Genomic DNA, 17,802 nt, shown 5'->3' with positions numbered 1-17,802 from the left:
GAAATGCCCTTATTTCTTTAAAGATCCGCAATGGAGGAATGAAATGATATGTGGGGATTCAGTGTAAAAATTCCCTACTTTTGAGAATGAAAGTGCCTATAAAACATGAAAGTATAAGAACAAAAGTCGTCCTAAGCAAGCAGGGGAACCTGGCATTAATTCAATGTTTAACGGATGTTGATGAAAGCTGGGATATTGGTTTTAGCTCAATAAACAATCCTCAAGGCTAAAGGAATGTTCAAAAGCTACTAGGTATGATGTAAGCTAAATTCGCTATCCGCTTTCAAATCCTGTAACTCTTTTACTTCTCCGGAAGGTGTGTGGCTCTTCATTGTCTCGGGTAATCTCCCACGAAAGGGTGGAGCCGTGTGTCAGCAGGTCCCCGGTCACGCTACTGGATGCAGCAGGACTTGGAAGCCGGCGCACCCCCTGGGTTGGGGCTCCCTCCCGGCTGACTTCCTGCGGCTGCGATCAGACAGGAAAGAAAACACACCAGGTGACAGGAGGCTGCAGAGGGCTTCCCCTTTGACCTAGTTTGGACCAACAGTTGCAAACTCAAAGGCTTCTGAGGGCCAACAGATAACCACGCATACAGACCAGGCGCAGGAGAATGACCGCATTGCTCTCTTCTAAGAAAAGTAGCAGCACAAGGACAAGGACAAATGAGAAACTACACTCGGCACCAATGTCTGGGAGACACAGGGAGTCTGTAAGTGGTGGCCCTACATTTGCAGCAGCTCATTTAATTTTTTTGTATTTATTTTTTATTTTTTGTTTTTGCCTTTCTCCACATGTTCTAGTGTTTTTTAATGGGTTTGGTTTTGTTTTGTTTGCGGCTGCCCATTTAGAATCACCCCACACTGCCCAGAGCAGAGCAGAGTCCCTGACAGTGTCCACGGGTAAGAGCCATGTGTGACGAGGGACGGGTGTGCAGACCAGGGCAGTCAGGGTAGGACAGGGGCCAGAAGCTGTGTCCCATGAGGAAACAGCACACAGCCAGTAAAAGAAATGACTTGAAGGAGGGGGCAGTACTGTCAGTAGGGAAGAGTTGGAACAAATTCCACTGGATTCCTGAAGGCAGAACCATGGCCACTAGGTGGGAACTTCAACAAGGAGAACAATTTGAGTTCAAGGGAGACCTGGCCGGGCGCAGTGGCTCACGCCTGTAATCCTAGCACCCTGGGAGGCCGAGGTGGGTGGATCGCTCGAGGTCAGGAGTTCGAGACCAGCCTGAGCAAGAGCAAGACCCCCGTGTCTACTAGAATTAGAAAGAAATTAGCTGGCCAACTAAAAATATATATAGAAAAAATTAGCTGGGCATGGTGGTGCATGCCTGTAGTCCCAGCTACTTGGGAGGCTGAGGTAGAAGGATTGCTTGAGCCTAGGAGTTTGAGGTTGCTGTGAGCTAGGCTGACGCCATGGCACTCACTCTAGCCCACTCTAGCCTGGGTAATAGAGCGAGACTGTCAAAAAAAGAAAAAAAGAAAAAAAAAAAAGGGGAGACCTTTCCTAATAGTGGTACTTAATGAGGATGCCAAACAAGGTAGTGAGCCCTCTGTCACTGGTAGTATGCAAGTAAAGGCTCATGATGGTACAGACAGGATTCAAACATCAGACAGAAGCCTGGAAATACAGCCTCTAAAATTCCTTTCAACCGTGAGTTCTAGGTTTTATCCTCTGCACCAGTCTGCACCAGGGTGGGGACATATGTCCGCAGTGTTGGAATCAGAGTCTGTGCTATGTTGGCTGGGGGGCACTTGCGGGGAGGCCTAGAGCACCCCATCTTGGGAGCCAGGCTCCACCACTACTGACTGTGTGACTTGGCCATGATACTTCACCCCTGCCAGCCTCAGTGCCCTCATACACAGACGGGGACAGAAATCGGTCAGCAGGAGGCCTCAAGGAGGCCTTGGTGCGGGGTGGGGGTCGGACTCCCTGCCTTCCACAAACCTGGCTTGTTCGCCTGCTGTTTCTGCTTCTCCTCCTCCAGCGCCTTCACCTTGGCTTCGTACTCGTCAGCAAGCGCCTTCCACTCCTTGCGGTTGTTGGTGATCCCGTCCAACATGGGGGTGATCTCCTCGTGGAAACGGGAGAATTCCTGGAAGAGAGAGAGTGTGCGCCTCTGGCACAGGGGCCGTGCCCGGGGTCTGGGCTCCAGGGGGAAACGTCATTGGAATGAGCTACCTCGGCGGGTAGCGGGCAGGTCGCAGGCCAATGCTGCAGAGCCTCCAGTCCACATAATGCTGTCCCTCTCCTGCTTAAAACTCTCCTGCGGCACCGCGCGTCCTTCAGGGTGAAGTGCAAACCCCTCCATGACCTGGTGCCCTCCTGCCCTTCACCATGTTGAAACCCCCAGGCTTTCCCAATCTCTCAGTTCCCAGAGCTATCCTCCCTCTGTGGGCTTCACTCAGCTGCTCTCTGTTCTCTTTGCTGCAACTCTCTAACCTCCCCTCTCCTTCCCTGAGCCCTGCACTCACAGGTCACTTCCTCAGGGAAGCCTCTTCTGACCCTAGGTAAATGCAGTCCTGACCGGAAGCTCCCACGGCCCCTCTCTGACCACATCTTGCTCCCTTGCAATGACTCCCTTTGCCTGTCTCCCCAGAGGCTGAGAACCCGGAGAGGGCAGGGACATCAGCTGCCTTGTTCACTGCGCTGGTCCTGGCCTGGCCCAGGGCCGGGGGCACAGAGACTCAGTAAGCATTTGCTGATTGAAGTCGGCATGTTGAGAGGATGATTCTTAAGGGCTGCCTTTGAGCACAGCACATTACGGTTTATGATGCAATTTATCTCTTCTGATGCTCAAATTCCTGGGAGGTGGGAAAATAAAAGTCATCCCTCCTACATTTTAGGTGAGGACATCGAGATGCAGATTGATGGGGTAGATTTGCCCAAGGCAAGGACAGCAAATCAAGGCTGACTGCACAGGTCCAGCCAGAGCTGACTGTGCCTGACATCAGGTCCCGGCTCTGCCACAAGCTGTGTGACTTGGGGTGCGAGGGAGGGTCACTACCAGATCTCACCTTCAGCCGTGAGATCAGGACAGTAATGATGCCTCCCCCACAGCGTTGATGTGATAACGCGAGGAAAGCACTTAGTCCAGTCTCCCTCATTTAATGGCATTACTGATGATAGTGACGTGCTCCAGCTACTCTGCCCTGGTGGCCAGAGGACCCCAGCTAGTCCGCGTTATATGGGAGATGCTCTTGTCCCCCCAGAGCATCTGCACTTCCAGCCGCAGGGCTGCAGCACGCACAGCAGGAAGAGCACTGCACTAGGGGTCCCAGCTCTAATCCTGCCTCCTGGCTGAGTCTGGTGACAATGGCCCTGTCACTTCTCATCTCTGACTTTTGTATTCTCATGTGAAACGTGGCCAAAATAAAAATTAAAAATGAGAGATGGGTGGTGACACAGATAACATGAATTTGGGAGCAATGGGTATCTCAAGAGGGAGACTTTAACTTTGAACAATAGCTCAGAGAGAGATTCCAGACTGACTTTTCACAATTACTTTGGCCTGTCACATTTCCACAAGCTAGGGAGGTTAGGAAGGCACGTGTCTGCTGTTTCCCCTTCCCCCGTCTGACATCATGCTTAGTCATTTGTCCCACAACTATGTACTGAGCAACTAGGATGTTCCAAGCTCCAGGCTCTAGCCTGGGCTACAATCACCCAAGACCCACTTCGCTGTCCTGAGAACCAAAGGCCACTGGAGATGAGAAGCACTTTGTGAAGTATCACCCACAGCCACCTGCCCGGGTTTGTTATCTCTGATGCTGTTTGGGAATCCCGGGTTTATTAAAGATGTTTTGTCAGGTCTGAGGAAACCAAGGGCCTACCTTGTAGACGAAGGTGCAAACAAAGTCAATGAAGCCGACTTGAAGCTTAGGGAGTTCATCCGCCTTGTTCCTGTCCATCATGGGCTGGCGTGGGGGAGAAAGAGTTAACCGCACCGCGTGGTAAGAGGAACCCACCCTACCCGTGCAGCATTCCTGCTTAAAAAAAATCAGACTGTAGACTCAAGTTTCCAGATCTGAAAGAGCAGTTTGCAAGAAATGTGGGGAATAGAGGAACATGTTAACTAACATCTCCCGGGTGCAATCAACCAAATCCAGAATGTGGGAAGTTACACAACAAAAGACCCAGTGTCCTCAACAAATAAATAGCATACAAAAAGAAAAAAGGCCTGGGGTAGGTGGGTCGGGGAACCTACCACTGATCAAAAGAGACTTAAGAGACTTAACAACCAGAGGCATCGCTCCTTGGCCTTTTGCTAAGATCAAGGGTAGCAGTCTAGTACCTGCGACCAGTTTAGTATGGGATCCGTCCTCTACCCGAGGACAATATATTAAATGGATTTTTGGAGCAGAGAGATGGAATAGGAGCTTGCTCCATCGCTCCACGCATTGACCTGCTATTGTAGTATCTCCAGGAGGGGCACCCACGAGCTGATTAAAAAAAAAAAACAAAAAAAAACAGAGGCTGCGTGTTCCTTGATTGGATCCTGATTTGAACCAATCAACTGAATTCTTTTTCTCAATCAGGGAAAATGAACAGAGACTGCGGATTAGATGATACTGAGGTATTAGTACTCATTTTGTGAGTGTGATAAGGGTATTGCGGTTGTGTGTCTGTTTTTGTCTGTACTAAGCTCTTATCTCACAGACACAGAGACTAAAGTATTTATGGAAGAAATGACAATGTCTGGAATTTACTTTAAAATACTCCAGCCAAAAGAAAAATAAATGCATTGACAAGAATAGATAAAACAGGAATGGCAGACTGCTGCTAATCGCTGGCTCCGGCAGACGGGCACATAGAACTCCCTGGCTCTTCTCTCTGAATTTTAAAATGTTACAAAGAACGAGAACTACGGATCCCAGGGGCCCCGACTGTTCCTGTTCACGACAGGACCTCCAGCTCCCAGTGTTCCACGCTCCCTCGGCTCCTGCCTGCGCCTGCCATGGGCCCCCGTCCTTGGCACACTCCCTCAGGTTGAGCCTGTCCCCATGTCAATGGTTTGTCCCCAAAATGTCTCCCTCTTTTACCCATCCTCTCCAAAGCCACCTCTCCTTCCCAGCTCTGCCCTCAGGGCCTTCTGGGAACCTTCCAGCTGCTCTCCCCATCCCCGTGGGAAGCCTGCTGAGGGTCCCAGACAAATTAACTTTCAACATTGATGGACGTGCAGAGTGGCCAGCAAGGTCGTCCCTTCCTCGCGCTGTGCTGTCGGGACAGGCGCAGGGGAGGTGGATGCCCAGACCGTTAGAGCTGAAAGGACAATCTAAGTTTCGGTGTCTACTTGTCAAGCTCTACGTAGCTGAGCGAGCTCAGGACACATTCCTCAAACTTTAAGAGGGCTTTCTAGAACACATATTGCTGGGTGCACCCCCAGAACTTCTGGTTGGGTAGGTCTAGGGTGGGGCCCATGAATTTGCATCTCTAACATGTTCTCGAGTAATGAAGTTGTGCTCCAGGGACCACACTTCGAGAGCCACTGCATGGAGAAAAGGTCACCTCTATGGTAAGGTTGTATCTCTAAGTCAGGATGAGATCACACATGTCTGACATCAGGCCAAAGTCCCCTCTCTACTCACAATGGGATTCTGTTGCAGCACCGTGCGCTCCAGGTCACCCTGCTCCCAGAATTCGGCAGCAACCAGCAGAGCCACCTGAAACAGACAGACCCTCACGCACACGTAAGTCAAAGCCCCAGCCCAATCCCTTACCGATACCCTCACCCCACTTGCATTGTCAACTCAGCACAGAAGGTAAACACACCCCTACCCTGCCACCCCCACTTTGCTGTCATCATTGGAAAGACCCTAAAGTGATTCCCATGTCGTGGCAGAGAAGGATGGAGCAAAGACGAGTTGGCTCTGGCACTGGACTGAGAGAGTCCATGCCTCATTACCTGCTGCCACCAGCACTGGAATCCCCTCGTTCCAGGTCAGGAGGAGTCCATACCTTGCTCTGCACCTCCCAGGGCTTGGTGATGGCCGAGAGATCACAGGCAGTCATCATCATGGCCCTGTGCACAAGATGCCTCCATCAGTCCAGGGCCATTTAAGACTGCCAGCACTGGTCAATCCCATCTCTCTTTCCTTTCTCCACCCCTGCTAGTAGGCGACTTCACCTCATTGTGAAGAAAGGGCTCACTCCCCCATTGCATCGGGGGTCAGGCTTTGAAGTGAGACAGAAAATTAAATCCTACCTCTGCCAATGATCAGAGGTTTGACCTTGGGCAATTAAACCAACCTCTGTAAGCCTCCATCTCCCATTATAATGATAATGGTACTTTCCTCCTGGAGTAGATATAAGGTTAAATGAGATGATGTGTATAGAAATCTTAGTATAGGACCTGGGCGTAGTACATGCACAATAAACATATACTGGGCTTTTATTATGTACCCGGAACTGTACAAACATCAATTTCACTTAAATCTCATCACATCTGCAGAGCCCCTTCTCTCTTGTCTAGTGTAGAGCAATGTTCTCAACCTTTTTCTCATTATTGTCCCCTGCCCCAACTGGCAAAGTGCCGTTTTTAGACTTTTTTTTCATAATTGCCCCCACCATGAACTTTTCTTACTCAGACCCAAAGTAGCAACATGTGCTGGGTGAATAGCTGTTGAAAAATATCGCCACCATTGTCGCCCAGCATGAACTTTTAATGCCCCAGATGCGCTATCTGTTTGGAGAGCCACAGACCGTTGTATTAATAATATCTAAGACGTCTTGCTCTCCTCTCCCAAGAACCACCTGCTCCGTTGGAGGCCAGATATGTGTTTTCTATCAGTCTGTTAGCTTTCTGATTTAGGAGTTTCATTAATACCGACAGATTCCTTTCCCTTCTGGGCTGTTTCCTCACCTGGCAGAGATGCTCACAAAAACATTTAAAAATGAAAAAAAGAAAATATACAGTGTAGAGAGAACTGAGAGCCAGTTGTGGTGAGGAGGCCTTGCGTTAAGAAGCAGTGGAATGACCAGGCGCGGTGGATCACGCCTGTAATCCTAGCACTCTGGGAGGCCGAGGCGGGCGGATTGTTTGAGCTCAGGAGTTCGAGACCAGCCTGAGCAAGACCAAGACCCCGTCTCTACTAAAAAGTAGAAAGAAATTAGCTGGACAACTAAAAATATAGAAAAAATTAGCTGGGCATGGTGGCACATGCCTATAGTCCCAGCTACTCGGGAGGCTGAGGCAGGAGGATCGCTTGAGCCCAGGAGTTTGAGATTGCTGTGAGCTAGGCTGACGCCACGGCACTCACTCTAGCCTGGGCAACAAAATGAGACCCTGTCTCAAAAAAAAAAAAAAAAAAAAAAAAGCAGGGGAAGGACGTGGGGAAAAAAAAGAACTCAAGGTACAGGTGTTATTACAAAGGTGGGTACAATATAAACTGGAAAGTGAGGAGAAAGGGACAAAGATTTGGAGCACAAGAGGGAGCGAGGGTGGGGGATTTGAGAAGGCATTTCAGATTTGAGAAGGCAGGTAATCCAGGTAAAGCCAGGGCCAGCTGGTGTGGGCCACGCTGGGGAGTGTAGACTGTATACAATAAGCACTGGGGAGCGGCTGAAGGTTAAGGGCGTGGTGATGACCTCTGCAGGCTGTGCTGCAGGAAGGCGGCGGCAGCACCTGCAGGGTGGGGCAGGATGGAGAGCCAGGACAGAGGAGGGTCACCGCAGTAGTTCCGCAGGTGGGCGGGAGGGCCTGGCCTGCAGCAGGGAGGTGGGGCTGAGACCCACGGCAGGGGCTTGGGAGAGGCAGTAAGCAGAGACACCAGGAAAACTGGCTGCTTGGATGATTTCACAATTAATCAGCTGTATCAGGTATATTTTATGTAAGCTGATCTGGGAAGCTGTTAAGAGTTGCTCATAAAATATAAACAAGTTTAAATAAAATCTTTAATTATATAAACTCTCAAAAATTCATATAATTCTCCCCATCTATTTATCTACCACCTCGTAAAGGATTAATTCTAACCAATTCCACTGAAGATTTAATATGAAGTAGAGACAGGAGACTGTATATTGGAGATGAAGATTGCTTGCTAAATAAGACCACAAAATTACACTTGTGCCCCATAAATTTACACAAATATAAAAAGACCTATCTTAAGCCAAAAATTATGTGATTAAGGAAATAAGCTTTCAGAAATGCATACATTCCTTAGAGACAGGTTTTTGCTGTGTGATAACCTCAGAATGTGTGTCCGATGCTTAATGCTCAGCGGTGTGGACTGTTAAGCTTATTGTCGGGTAGATGAATGCTCGGCTGTGCACACAAGCATCACTGGCTGCCTGACACCTGTCGGTGCCCACATTTTAAATCCATGGGTGTGGCTTCGGGAGAGCACTGGATGTTTACTTTCCTTGGCTGGAGGGATCCTGCGAGAAACACTTGTAAAGGCTGGGGAAACACACCTAACTGTTTATAGAAGTGCCCCTGGAGCTGATAACTCAAGGTACATTAACAGTAAAGGTGGGAGTGGGGGGAACACATTCCAGGCAGAGAGAACAACTAGGCACAAGCCCCGTGGAAGGAAGCCTGGCACAGCACAAAGAGCCGGAAGGTGGGAGGGGCTCGGGGAGCAGGAGGAAGGGTGAGCAAGCGGAGCCCCAGAGAGGAGCAGGGCAGCCCACACAGAGCCCGGGCGCCACAGAGAAGAACTTGTTATGCTCCCTTCCACTGGAGTTCAAGGACAGTCTTTATACCAACACAATCTTAAGTATAACTTTTAGTTTTAGGGTTTTTTTTTTTTTTAATGGAGGAAGGAGCCACAAAGGCAAAAGTGCCTAGGGCCCACAGACGTCAGAATGTGGCCTTGTGTAAAAGAATAAGATTTTCTTTGTGGACATTGAAATTTGAATTTCTCATAATTTTCATCGGTCATGAAATCTTCTTTTGATTTTTTCCCAATTATGTAGAACTATCATAGCCCATCTTAGCTCACAAGCTATACAAAAACAGGCGCGGGCCACACACCCCGGCACTGGAGGATCTCTAAGCCCTTCCGCCTCTTGGTTTGTTCAGACCGTCAAGAGTGAAATCTGGAATTAAGCAGAGACGTCAAGGCTTTGACAGAGAATGGGAAGTCACACCCTCACTCCAGAGTTACTGTCGACATCCCTACAGTAAACACACTGAAGTAGCGACACAAGAAACAGCTGCGTAGGAATCTGCAAAAGGCAATTGACTTTGGACATGTGAGCTCAGACCACAGGAAGCCCACGGACACAAATAAGCCCTCTAAGACAATCAAAGCGCAGGAAAGGAGTGCTGAGTTTTTCCTTACCACAGCCAATTCTGACACCAATTCGTTTCAACGCTAACACTAAATGCCCAGATTTAGCATCAGACCCCACAGGTTCACCGGTTGGGTCCCACAAGACCGCCTGGCTTCAGGGGCCAGCCACAGGTATCGGGTTCGGGGTTATTGATACTTCTGTCTGACTTGGCTACAAAGTCAGGGGTTCCCCCACTTTCGGTTCAATAATTTGCTAGGTCAGCTCACGAGACTCAGGGAAACACCTTACTTACATTTACCGGTTAATTACTAAGGATTCGACTCAGAAACAGCCAAATGGAAGAGACGTACAGAAGGCATGGCGGGTAGGTACATGCAGGGGTTGGGTGCCCTCTTGGGACATGCCACGCCCCCAGCACCTCGATGTGTTACCAATTGAGAAGCTCTCTGAACCCCGCTGTTTAGAGATTTTTGTGGAGGTTTTATCGAGTAGGCACAGCTGATTAAATCACTAGCCGCTAGTGGTTAGCCAGCTCAGTCTCCAGACCCTGCAGGTTGGGGTGGGGCTGAAAGTTCCAAGCTTCTGATCAAGGCTTGGTCTTTCTGGTGACCAGCCCCTATCCTGAAGCTGTCTAGTGTCCTGCCAGGAGTCATTAGATTAGAACAAAAGACACTTTTATCACTCAGGAAATTCCGAGTGTTTTAGGATCTCTGTCAGGAACTGGGGACAAAGACCAAATATATACGTTTTGCTATAGCACAGGAAACACCTAACACCACTACCCACGATGAGCAACACTGCACAGCACTCCACGCACCCCAGCTCAGCCCCAGGATAATCCACAGAGTAGGTGCTAACATTGTTCTCGTTGAGCAGATGAGGAAACCGAGGCACAGAGGGGGAAGTAACCTGCTCAAGGTCACACCACCAAGAAATCAGAGAGCCAGGACTTGATCCCAGGCTGTTTGATACCAAAGTGCCTAGAGTGTAACAGCTACACTAAGGTGTGAAGACATTCTCATTAATTGCCTAATCACCTAATCCATGGACCCCAATATGACTTCGTAGCAATCAGCCAGGAGGGACCATTGCCCTCGGGGCACGTTTGGCAAGGTCTGCAGACATCTTTGATTGCCATAACTGGGGAGGAGGGGCTGCCACTGGCATCTAGTGGGCAGAGACCAGGGATGCTTTTAAATACTCTACAATGCTCAGGACAGTGCCCCACAACAAAGTTGCCAGCCTCAAATGTCAATAGTGTTAAGATTGAGAAACCCTGATTTACAAGCTTTCCAGCATTTTTCATTGGGTGACTACCTAAAGAATTTTGAAAAGTGCTTATGTTCTTGCACATTGTTTTAACTTTAATTTTTAAAATTTTTTTAGAGATGAGGTCTCCCTCATCTCTGTTGTTCAGGCTGGTCTCAAACTCCTGGGCTCAAGTGATCCTCCCACCTCAGCCTCCCCGAGTAGCTGGGACTACTTTGTGTACATTTTTAAGCTGACATGTTAAACTATTTCATCATAAGTTAATGTCTGCGAAGGATCTAATTTATAGCACATTATAAATATTGACTTTTTAAATAAAATTGTTACATCATTCTTTTTTTTTACTATCTATAATTTATGTGGCAAGAAAATACTGATTGTCTCTGAAACAACAATAGTATCTGTTACTTTAAAAAAATTCACAGTTATTTAGCTTTGAATTACAGGAATTGATATTCATTCATCCAGTCACTCGTTCATTCATTCAACAAATATTGCATTAGGTACTTTTCTTTTTTTTTTTTTTAAAGCATCCAAACTATATATTTTTTTTTTTGCAAGTTAAAAACAACAGTTTCATATTTTTTTCCTCACCTCCCCTTTCCCGAGTCAGCACCTTCAAGTGTTACCATTCCCCAAACGGTGCGCAATGCACTCATTGTGTAGGCATACCCCCATCCCCTCCCCCACCCCCCACCTCAGTCTGATGTCCAATTGGTGTCGTTCCCAGATTTGTATTTAGGTGTGTTACATCATTCTTTAAATACAAAGGAATCTAAATAGCATAGCCATTTGATACCAACCATCATCCAATTATCCATGGGGAAAAACACATGAAACCATCTTTTCTTTAAGAATCTGGAATTTTACATCTCTCCTTTTCTCTATAAACTTATATTTCCACTTGACTCCCCCAATAGAATTTTATCCTAATATTATATGTGTGTGTATGTGAGTATATATGTACACATGTATGCATATGTGTGTCTGTGTATTATGTGTGTGTATATATACACTCTATATATATGTTAGAAAGTCTTTCACCTATCACACTTTCATAATTTCCTGCAACCAAATATATACATTAATTGAAATTACAGGCCAGGTGTGGTGGCTCATGTCTATAATTCCAGCATTTTGTGGGGCCGAGGCAGGAGAATCACTTGAGGCCAGGAGTTTGAGACCAGCCTGAGCAACATAGCAAGACCCTCTTTCTACAGAAAATTTTAAAATTAGCCAGGCAAGATGATGCATCTGTAGTCCCAGCTACTCAGGAGTCTGAGGTGAGTATTGCTTGAGCCCAGGCATTGGAGGTTGCAGTGAGCTATGATGACACCACTGTACTGTAGCCCAAGGAACAGAAGGAGACCATTTCTCAAAAAAAAAAAAATTATATAATTAAAAATTTTTCTTTTTGACAATAAGCCACTAAATGTTGAAAATTTTCTTTTGGATTAAGTTGTTATTACACAACTAACCAAACAATAAAATACATTACCTACTTTTATAAATAATTATTAAACATTCAAAGTAACTTTTTCTTTGGAAATGAGTCTCTTAATGAGATGAGATGGGATTATTTTTTAAAAATCGGTTAATGAATGAATTGAATATTTCTTATTGCTAGACACATAGGATCCAGCATCTCTTTTTTTTTTTTTTGAGACAGAGTCTCACTCTGTTGCCCGGGCTAGAGTGAGTGCCGTGGCGTCAGTCTAGCTCACAGCAACCTCAAACTCCTGGGCTTACGCGATCCTACTGCCTCAGCCTCCCAAGTAGCTGGGACTACAGGCATGTGCCACCATGCCCGGCTAATTTTTTGTATATATATATTTTAGTTGTCCATATAATTTCTTTCTATTTTTAGTAGAGACGGGGTCTCACTCTTGCTCAGGCTGGTCTCGAACTCCTGACCTCGAGCGATCCACCCGCCTCGGCCTCCCAGAGTGCTAGGATTACAGGCGTGAGCCACCGCGCCCGGCCCCAGCATCTCTTTTATGCTCATTTTTCATTTTCACAAATTCAAGTACTTAGAAACCCTGGCAATGGGAATAGTTTTATTACAACACTGTCACTCAATTCTTTGCATTCTCCCAAGTTAACGGTTAAAAATCATACTGTGTAGAGGGTGAAAAAAAAGAGAGAGAGAAAGAATGAAAAGAAAGAAAGAAAAAAAATACTGTGATCAGTTCTCTGCATGATCTATCAGCTGATGATTCAATTATAATAGATTCTCCTTCAGTTTTGTTGAAAGCAAACATGAGAATCATTCACTTCCTCGCTTTCTGGGAAGCATGCCATAGAGATTTAGCCAAGACTTCTACGACTATTAATCACATCTCTGACACTTCCTCAGTGGCACTTTGGTTAACCCAAGATACTCAGAGTGGGTTAGGTAAATTAAAACATTATTAATTTTAATATATTTTTCCAGTGTTATATTTCTTACTTCTTGCTCAGGCTGGTCTCGATCTCCTGGCCTCAAGCAATCCTCTGCCTCTGCCTCCCAAAGTTCTAGGAATACAGGTGTGGGCCACCGAGTCTGGCCCCTTCATTATTTTAAAAGTTTTGATTTGTGTAGAATCTATTTTGTTGTAAGGAGTGAGATAGGGATCTAACTTTGTGGCTGCCCTGTTGTTTCAACATGTTCACAAATTTACACCATTCTCCACTGGCATAAAATCCATATTTTAGGCTGGGCGCCATGGCTCATGCCTGTAATCCTAGCACTCTGGGAGGCTGTGGTGGGAGGATCACTTGAGGTCAGGAGTTTGAGACCAGCCTGAGCAAGGGTGAGATCCTGTCACTATCAAAAAAGAGAAATAATTAGTGGGGCATGGTGGCAGGAACCTGTAGTCCCAGCTAGTCAGGAGGCTGAAGCAGGAGGATTGCTTGAGCCCAGGAGTTTGAGGTTGCTGTGAGCTAGGCTGACACCAAAGCACTCTAGCCCAGGCAACAGAGTGAGACTCTGTCTCAAAAAAAAAAAAAGAATACTTCAAATAATATACTTTTTGTATGTAGAGAAATAAAACAATAATATAGTGTTCTATATTTCTAGTGCTAAAATAAAGATTGAACATGTCATAACTTGTACAATTTAGTTTGGGTATAACTTCAGTTTTTCATATGTTGGAGACCTCCAAAATGGAACATATCCTGGGGCTTGTCGAGGTCAGCAAAGCTGTGAGTGCAGCGTCTCACCTTACGACCCTGGGCTTAAGAGGATCAGGGTTTAATCCCTGCTTCAACTCACATAACAATTTCCTTCCGCGTCTGCTCCAGCATCATGTACTGCGTCCACTCCTGTTCAGTCTCGTACGTCTTAGACTGATCCACGATCTTTTGGAACATTGTCCTCTTCCTACAAACACACCAGTGCATTAAAGAGAGCAATGCTTATTCTTGTTTTGTAAGGCTAGTCAAGTAAAGCAGTAGGATTGGAGAAGGAACAAAGAAATCTGTAACTGGTTGTGATCACTTAGTGATAAACACCACTGCACTCGGACCAGCTAAGGGAGCAAGTCTTAGAATAAGGCAACCCCTGGGCTTCTAACGCTGGCTGGTTCAGATGGAGGCTTATTGACTCAACGTAATTCACAAAACAAAATAAAAAAACCAAGGCCTACATTGAGAGTGAAGACCTACATTCTAACCCAGACTCTGCCACTGATTTGTAATCTGTTCTTAGCAAATCTTTTGCCCAGTTTTCCCATCTGTACAGTGGGGTAATAATATCTAACTCACAGGGTTATAGAGAGTCAATGTGTCCATGGCACAAGTGTTGTGCCTGGCACATAGTAAATACTAAATTAATTGGAACTGTGGTGTTTGTTATTATTATCATCATTGTGAAATGATTATTATTACTAAAATGAAGAAATACCAACTTGAAATACAAGGCGAGGTCAGTGGCAATGATCGCAATGTCCATCATGTGGATGGCATGCTCATGTTGTCGGCGATTGAGGTTTTGAAAGATATTTAGATTCTAAAGAAAAAAACAGAAGAGAGATGGGAGAAGGGATGGTGGCAATAGTCACTTAATTACTAGTGGCCACCCAGAAGGTGGTAGGGGCAGCCCAGGCCAATGGAACAAATGCTGCCTGGGCACACTCCGGCGACTTGTGAGATGGGGTCTCTGGTCTAGGTCCCAACGCCAGTGCAGAGGGCCCTCGTCCTACCTCTTCCCTGAGCAGCGTTTTGCCGAACTCCAAGTGGTGTCTTTCCAAGATGGAGGAACCATGGAGCTTGGCTAGTGGGTTCTGAGATCTGAATGAGGGAGGGAGGGAGAGAGAGAGAGGGAGAGAACAAATCAGGATGGAATGGATAATAGAAAATTAGAACTGAACATCACGGCTCCTAGCTCACAAGCTTTAGCTTTCTGCACAAGCAATTATGAACCACTTTTGAGTTTCGGACTCCCTAGAGAATCTGCTGGACAGTGTAGGCCCTATCCCCAGAAAAAGACACAAACACACACAATGCCACACACAATTTTAGGGACATTGGCACTTTGAAGATCATCAATCCCCTGATCCTCCGTATCTGAGTCTTGGGGGAAGCCATTGAATTCCCACAAGCAATGTGTTCACTCATTTCTTTATTTAATAAATATTTGTTGGGCACTTACTATGTGCCAAGCACCATGTCCAGTACCTAGATTCCCACAGTATGAAATGCAAACACAATCTCTAGCCTCAGAGCAGCATAAAAGTCTACTCTGAGAAGACTCAGAGGGGCACGAATCGTAGTGCTTTCTGATGGCTGGGCCCTGGGAGGAGTCTCAATATCCTCATCTGTAATATGGGGATGACACTAGTCCCTGCTCTGCCCAGCCCGCAGGGTGTCATGAGGATTGTATCTTGGCTCCAATTAGTTCAGCAGGTAGGACAGAGAAGGAAGAGGATGAAAGTGTTTAATGCATTAGTTTCGTAATGCTGCTAAAACAAACGGCCACAAATTTAATGGCTTTAAACAATAAAAACTTATTATCTTACTACTCTGGAGTTCAGAAGTCTAAAATGGGTCCACAGGGCTGGTTTCCTTCTGTGGGCTCTAGGGGGGACTCTGTTTTCTTTCTTTTTCTAGCTTCTAGAGGCCACCTGTATTCCTCGCTTGCAGCCCTTTCCTGCACCCTCAAAGCCATCAGGGCAGCATCTTCTCCCCTCTGACCTCCTGCCTCCCACTGATAAGGACCCTTCCGCCCACATGGGGCCCATCCCGATAATCCCTGTATCCAGATCCTTGACAATCACGTCTCCAAGGTCTGCAAAGTCCCTTTTGTTTGTTTGTTGTGTTTTTGTTTTGAGACAGGGTCTCGCTTTGTTGTATCATCATAGCTCACTACAACCACAAACTCCTGGGCTCAAGTGATCCTCTTCCCTCAGCCTCCCAAGTAGCTAGGACTACAGGTACATACCACCATGCCTGGCTATTTTTTAAATTTTTTGTATAGACAGGGTCTCACTATGTTGCCTGGGCAAGTCTCAAACTCGTGGCCTCAAATGATCCTCCTGTCTCAGCCTCCTAAAGTGCTGAGGTTACAGGCATGAGCCACTGTACCCAGCCCTAACTCCCTTTTGAATGTAAGGCAACATATTCCCAGACTCTGGGGTTTGGGATGTGGATATCTTTGGGAAGTCATTATTCTGTCTACCACAGGAGTGGACCCAGATCCCCAGGGCAGAAGCAAGTGGGAAGTTGTGGGCAGCGAGACCTCCCCTCAGCCAGCTAGTCTGTCTGGGAGCCATGAAGAGCTGAGTAACGAATCCCGAGGGCTGGGGAAAGGGAGGGGGATGACTCACTTCATCTGGTAGAGGTTGTTGGTGCCTCTGTGGTCAATGTCATGGCAGAAGGCAGCAGTGACCATGGCCAAGGCCTCCAGGTCCGTGAAGTATCGCTTCAGTTTTCCCGTCTAGAAGGGCAATCAGAGTCCAAGTCACTCCTTTTTTGTGGGGACTGGAGGGAGGCCTGAAAGGGGAGGTCTGAGCAGGAGGGCCCAGAGCTTGGAAATATGGGTCTGACCTTGGTTCCATGCCTGGCTCTATAGACTGACCAGAGGTTTGCTCAGGGCTGAGCAGTTTTCTGGGATGTGACACTTCCATTGCCACATTGACAAATTGTACTATGAGAAAGCACATGCTTCTGTAAATTATGATTGACAGACATATTGATCCACAGATTGCTGGTGTGACAGTTCACAATTGCTTGCTTCCTAGTGTTTATGGGAAATTAAGGTCACTAAGGGTTAAGAATTCTAATTAATATGCATAACTAAAATCAGTAAAAATAACAAGGCAAACAATTATATCTGCAAGTATAAAGAGGAAGGTAAGATGTGATTTTGGTTAAGGAAAAGCTATAAAATATGAGGATGTTTTGTTTTACTAAGGGAAAAGAGTAATTTTTGTCCTAAGGTAGAATGACTGGTTGTTCCAAAGTGAGAAGAGAAAAAGTATAGGACAAAAACTGAATGGATGAGAAAGTTGTAGGAGGCTTGTGAAAGATGAATCTTGTGAAAGGAATTTTATGTGCAACCAAACTAGCTAGGATTAGAAAAAATTTGTAAGTTTTTCTAAAAATTGAGCATTAATATCAAAATTACACTGACACAAAACTGGAATTTGGTCCTCTCTGCTAAAACAGTAAGGTTTTCTTGAAGTATTGGGCTGCTTTTATTAGGAAATTGTGAAAGGTAATTCTTTACTTTTTAGGCAATTGGCCTAGGAAACAAAGATTCTGTGTTTTACCAAAATAATATTTTGTGCTTCATGTTGTCTTTGTTAAGTTTTTGATCACTTAAGAAAATTGAGTCCTCTCTATTAAAAGAGCTAAGGTGTTTCTACAACTATGTAACTTCCTGTATTTGCCTTTGAGGACTTTTAATTATCACTTTGGTTAAATGAATAACTATTGTTCACAGTGACTTGTGATCTTATTCTGATCAAGTGTTTTACACCTATGTTATTTTTGACAAACTTCCCAAAATCAAATTCTAAATTAAGTCTTTTTCTTAACCTCAATTAATTTTGGGGTTTCTCAGATGGGCCCTTGGAACACCTCAAAAAGATACCTCTCCTTGTACAAAGAGAGATATAAAATTAAGTGTTTCTTAGATAAATTATATGGGAAACATTGTCAAATAATCAGTAATGCTAAACCTTCTTCGAGTTATATCATATGGATGTGGGTTTATTTTTTTTCTTTTGAAATAGAGTCTTATTCTGTCACCCCGGCTAGAGTGCAGTGGTGTCATCATGGCTCACTGCAACCTCAAACTCCTGGGCTCAAGCG

At 45.9% G+C, this 17,802-nt stretch overlaps 1 protein-coding gene and 2 non-coding genes across 4 annotated transcripts in view; 1 reads left to right on the top strand and 2 right to left on the bottom strand.

Moving 5' to 3' along the window:
- Window positions 1–391: 391 nt before the first annotated feature.
- PDE6A (phosphodiesterase 6A) overlaps window positions 392–17,802 on the bottom strand; it is a 60,868-nt gene continuing 43,457 nt past the window's right edge. For both annotated transcript variants that reach the window (XM_069484377.1, XM_069484378.1), the window contains 9 exons: window positions 16,314–16,423; window positions 14,691–14,778; window positions 14,397–14,497; window positions 13,763–13,870; window positions 5,962–6,025; window positions 5,592–5,666; window positions 3,837–3,920; window positions 1,951–2,098; window positions 392–465 (listed from right to left, as the gene is read on the bottom strand). In XM_069484377.1, the coding sequence (XP_069340478.1) occupies window positions 392–465; window positions 1,951–2,098; window positions 3,837–3,920; window positions 5,592–5,666; window positions 5,962–6,025; window positions 13,763–13,870; window positions 14,397–14,497; window positions 14,691–14,778; window positions 16,314–16,423 (852 nt within the window). The remainder of the gene's footprint in view (window positions 466–1,950; window positions 2,099–3,836; window positions 3,921–5,591; window positions 5,667–5,961; window positions 6,026–13,762; window positions 13,871–14,396; window positions 14,498–14,690; window positions 14,779–16,313; window positions 16,424–17,802) is intronic.
- Window positions 4,252–4,443, top strand: LOC138393324 (U2 spliceosomal RNA). The gene has a single exon (XR_011235148.1). It is a non-coding gene; the product is annotated as a U2 spliceosomal RNA (small nuclear RNA).
- On the bottom strand, window positions 6,583–6,650 carry LOC138393305 (small nucleolar RNA SNORD56). Its single transcript, XR_011235131.1, has one exon. It is a non-coding gene; the product is annotated as a small nucleolar RNA SNORD56 (small nucleolar RNA).

This window comes from Eulemur rufifrons, chromosome 10 (genome assembly GCF_041146395.1).
Source record: "Eulemur rufifrons isolate Redbay chromosome 10, OSU_ERuf_1, whole genome shotgun sequence".
Classification (NCBI taxonomy): Eukaryota; Metazoa; Chordata; class Mammalia; order Primates; family Lemuridae; genus Eulemur; species Eulemur rufifrons.
The sequence above is the reverse complement of the archived record's forward strand: the minus strand, read 5'-3'. Positions and strand labels throughout refer to the sequence as shown.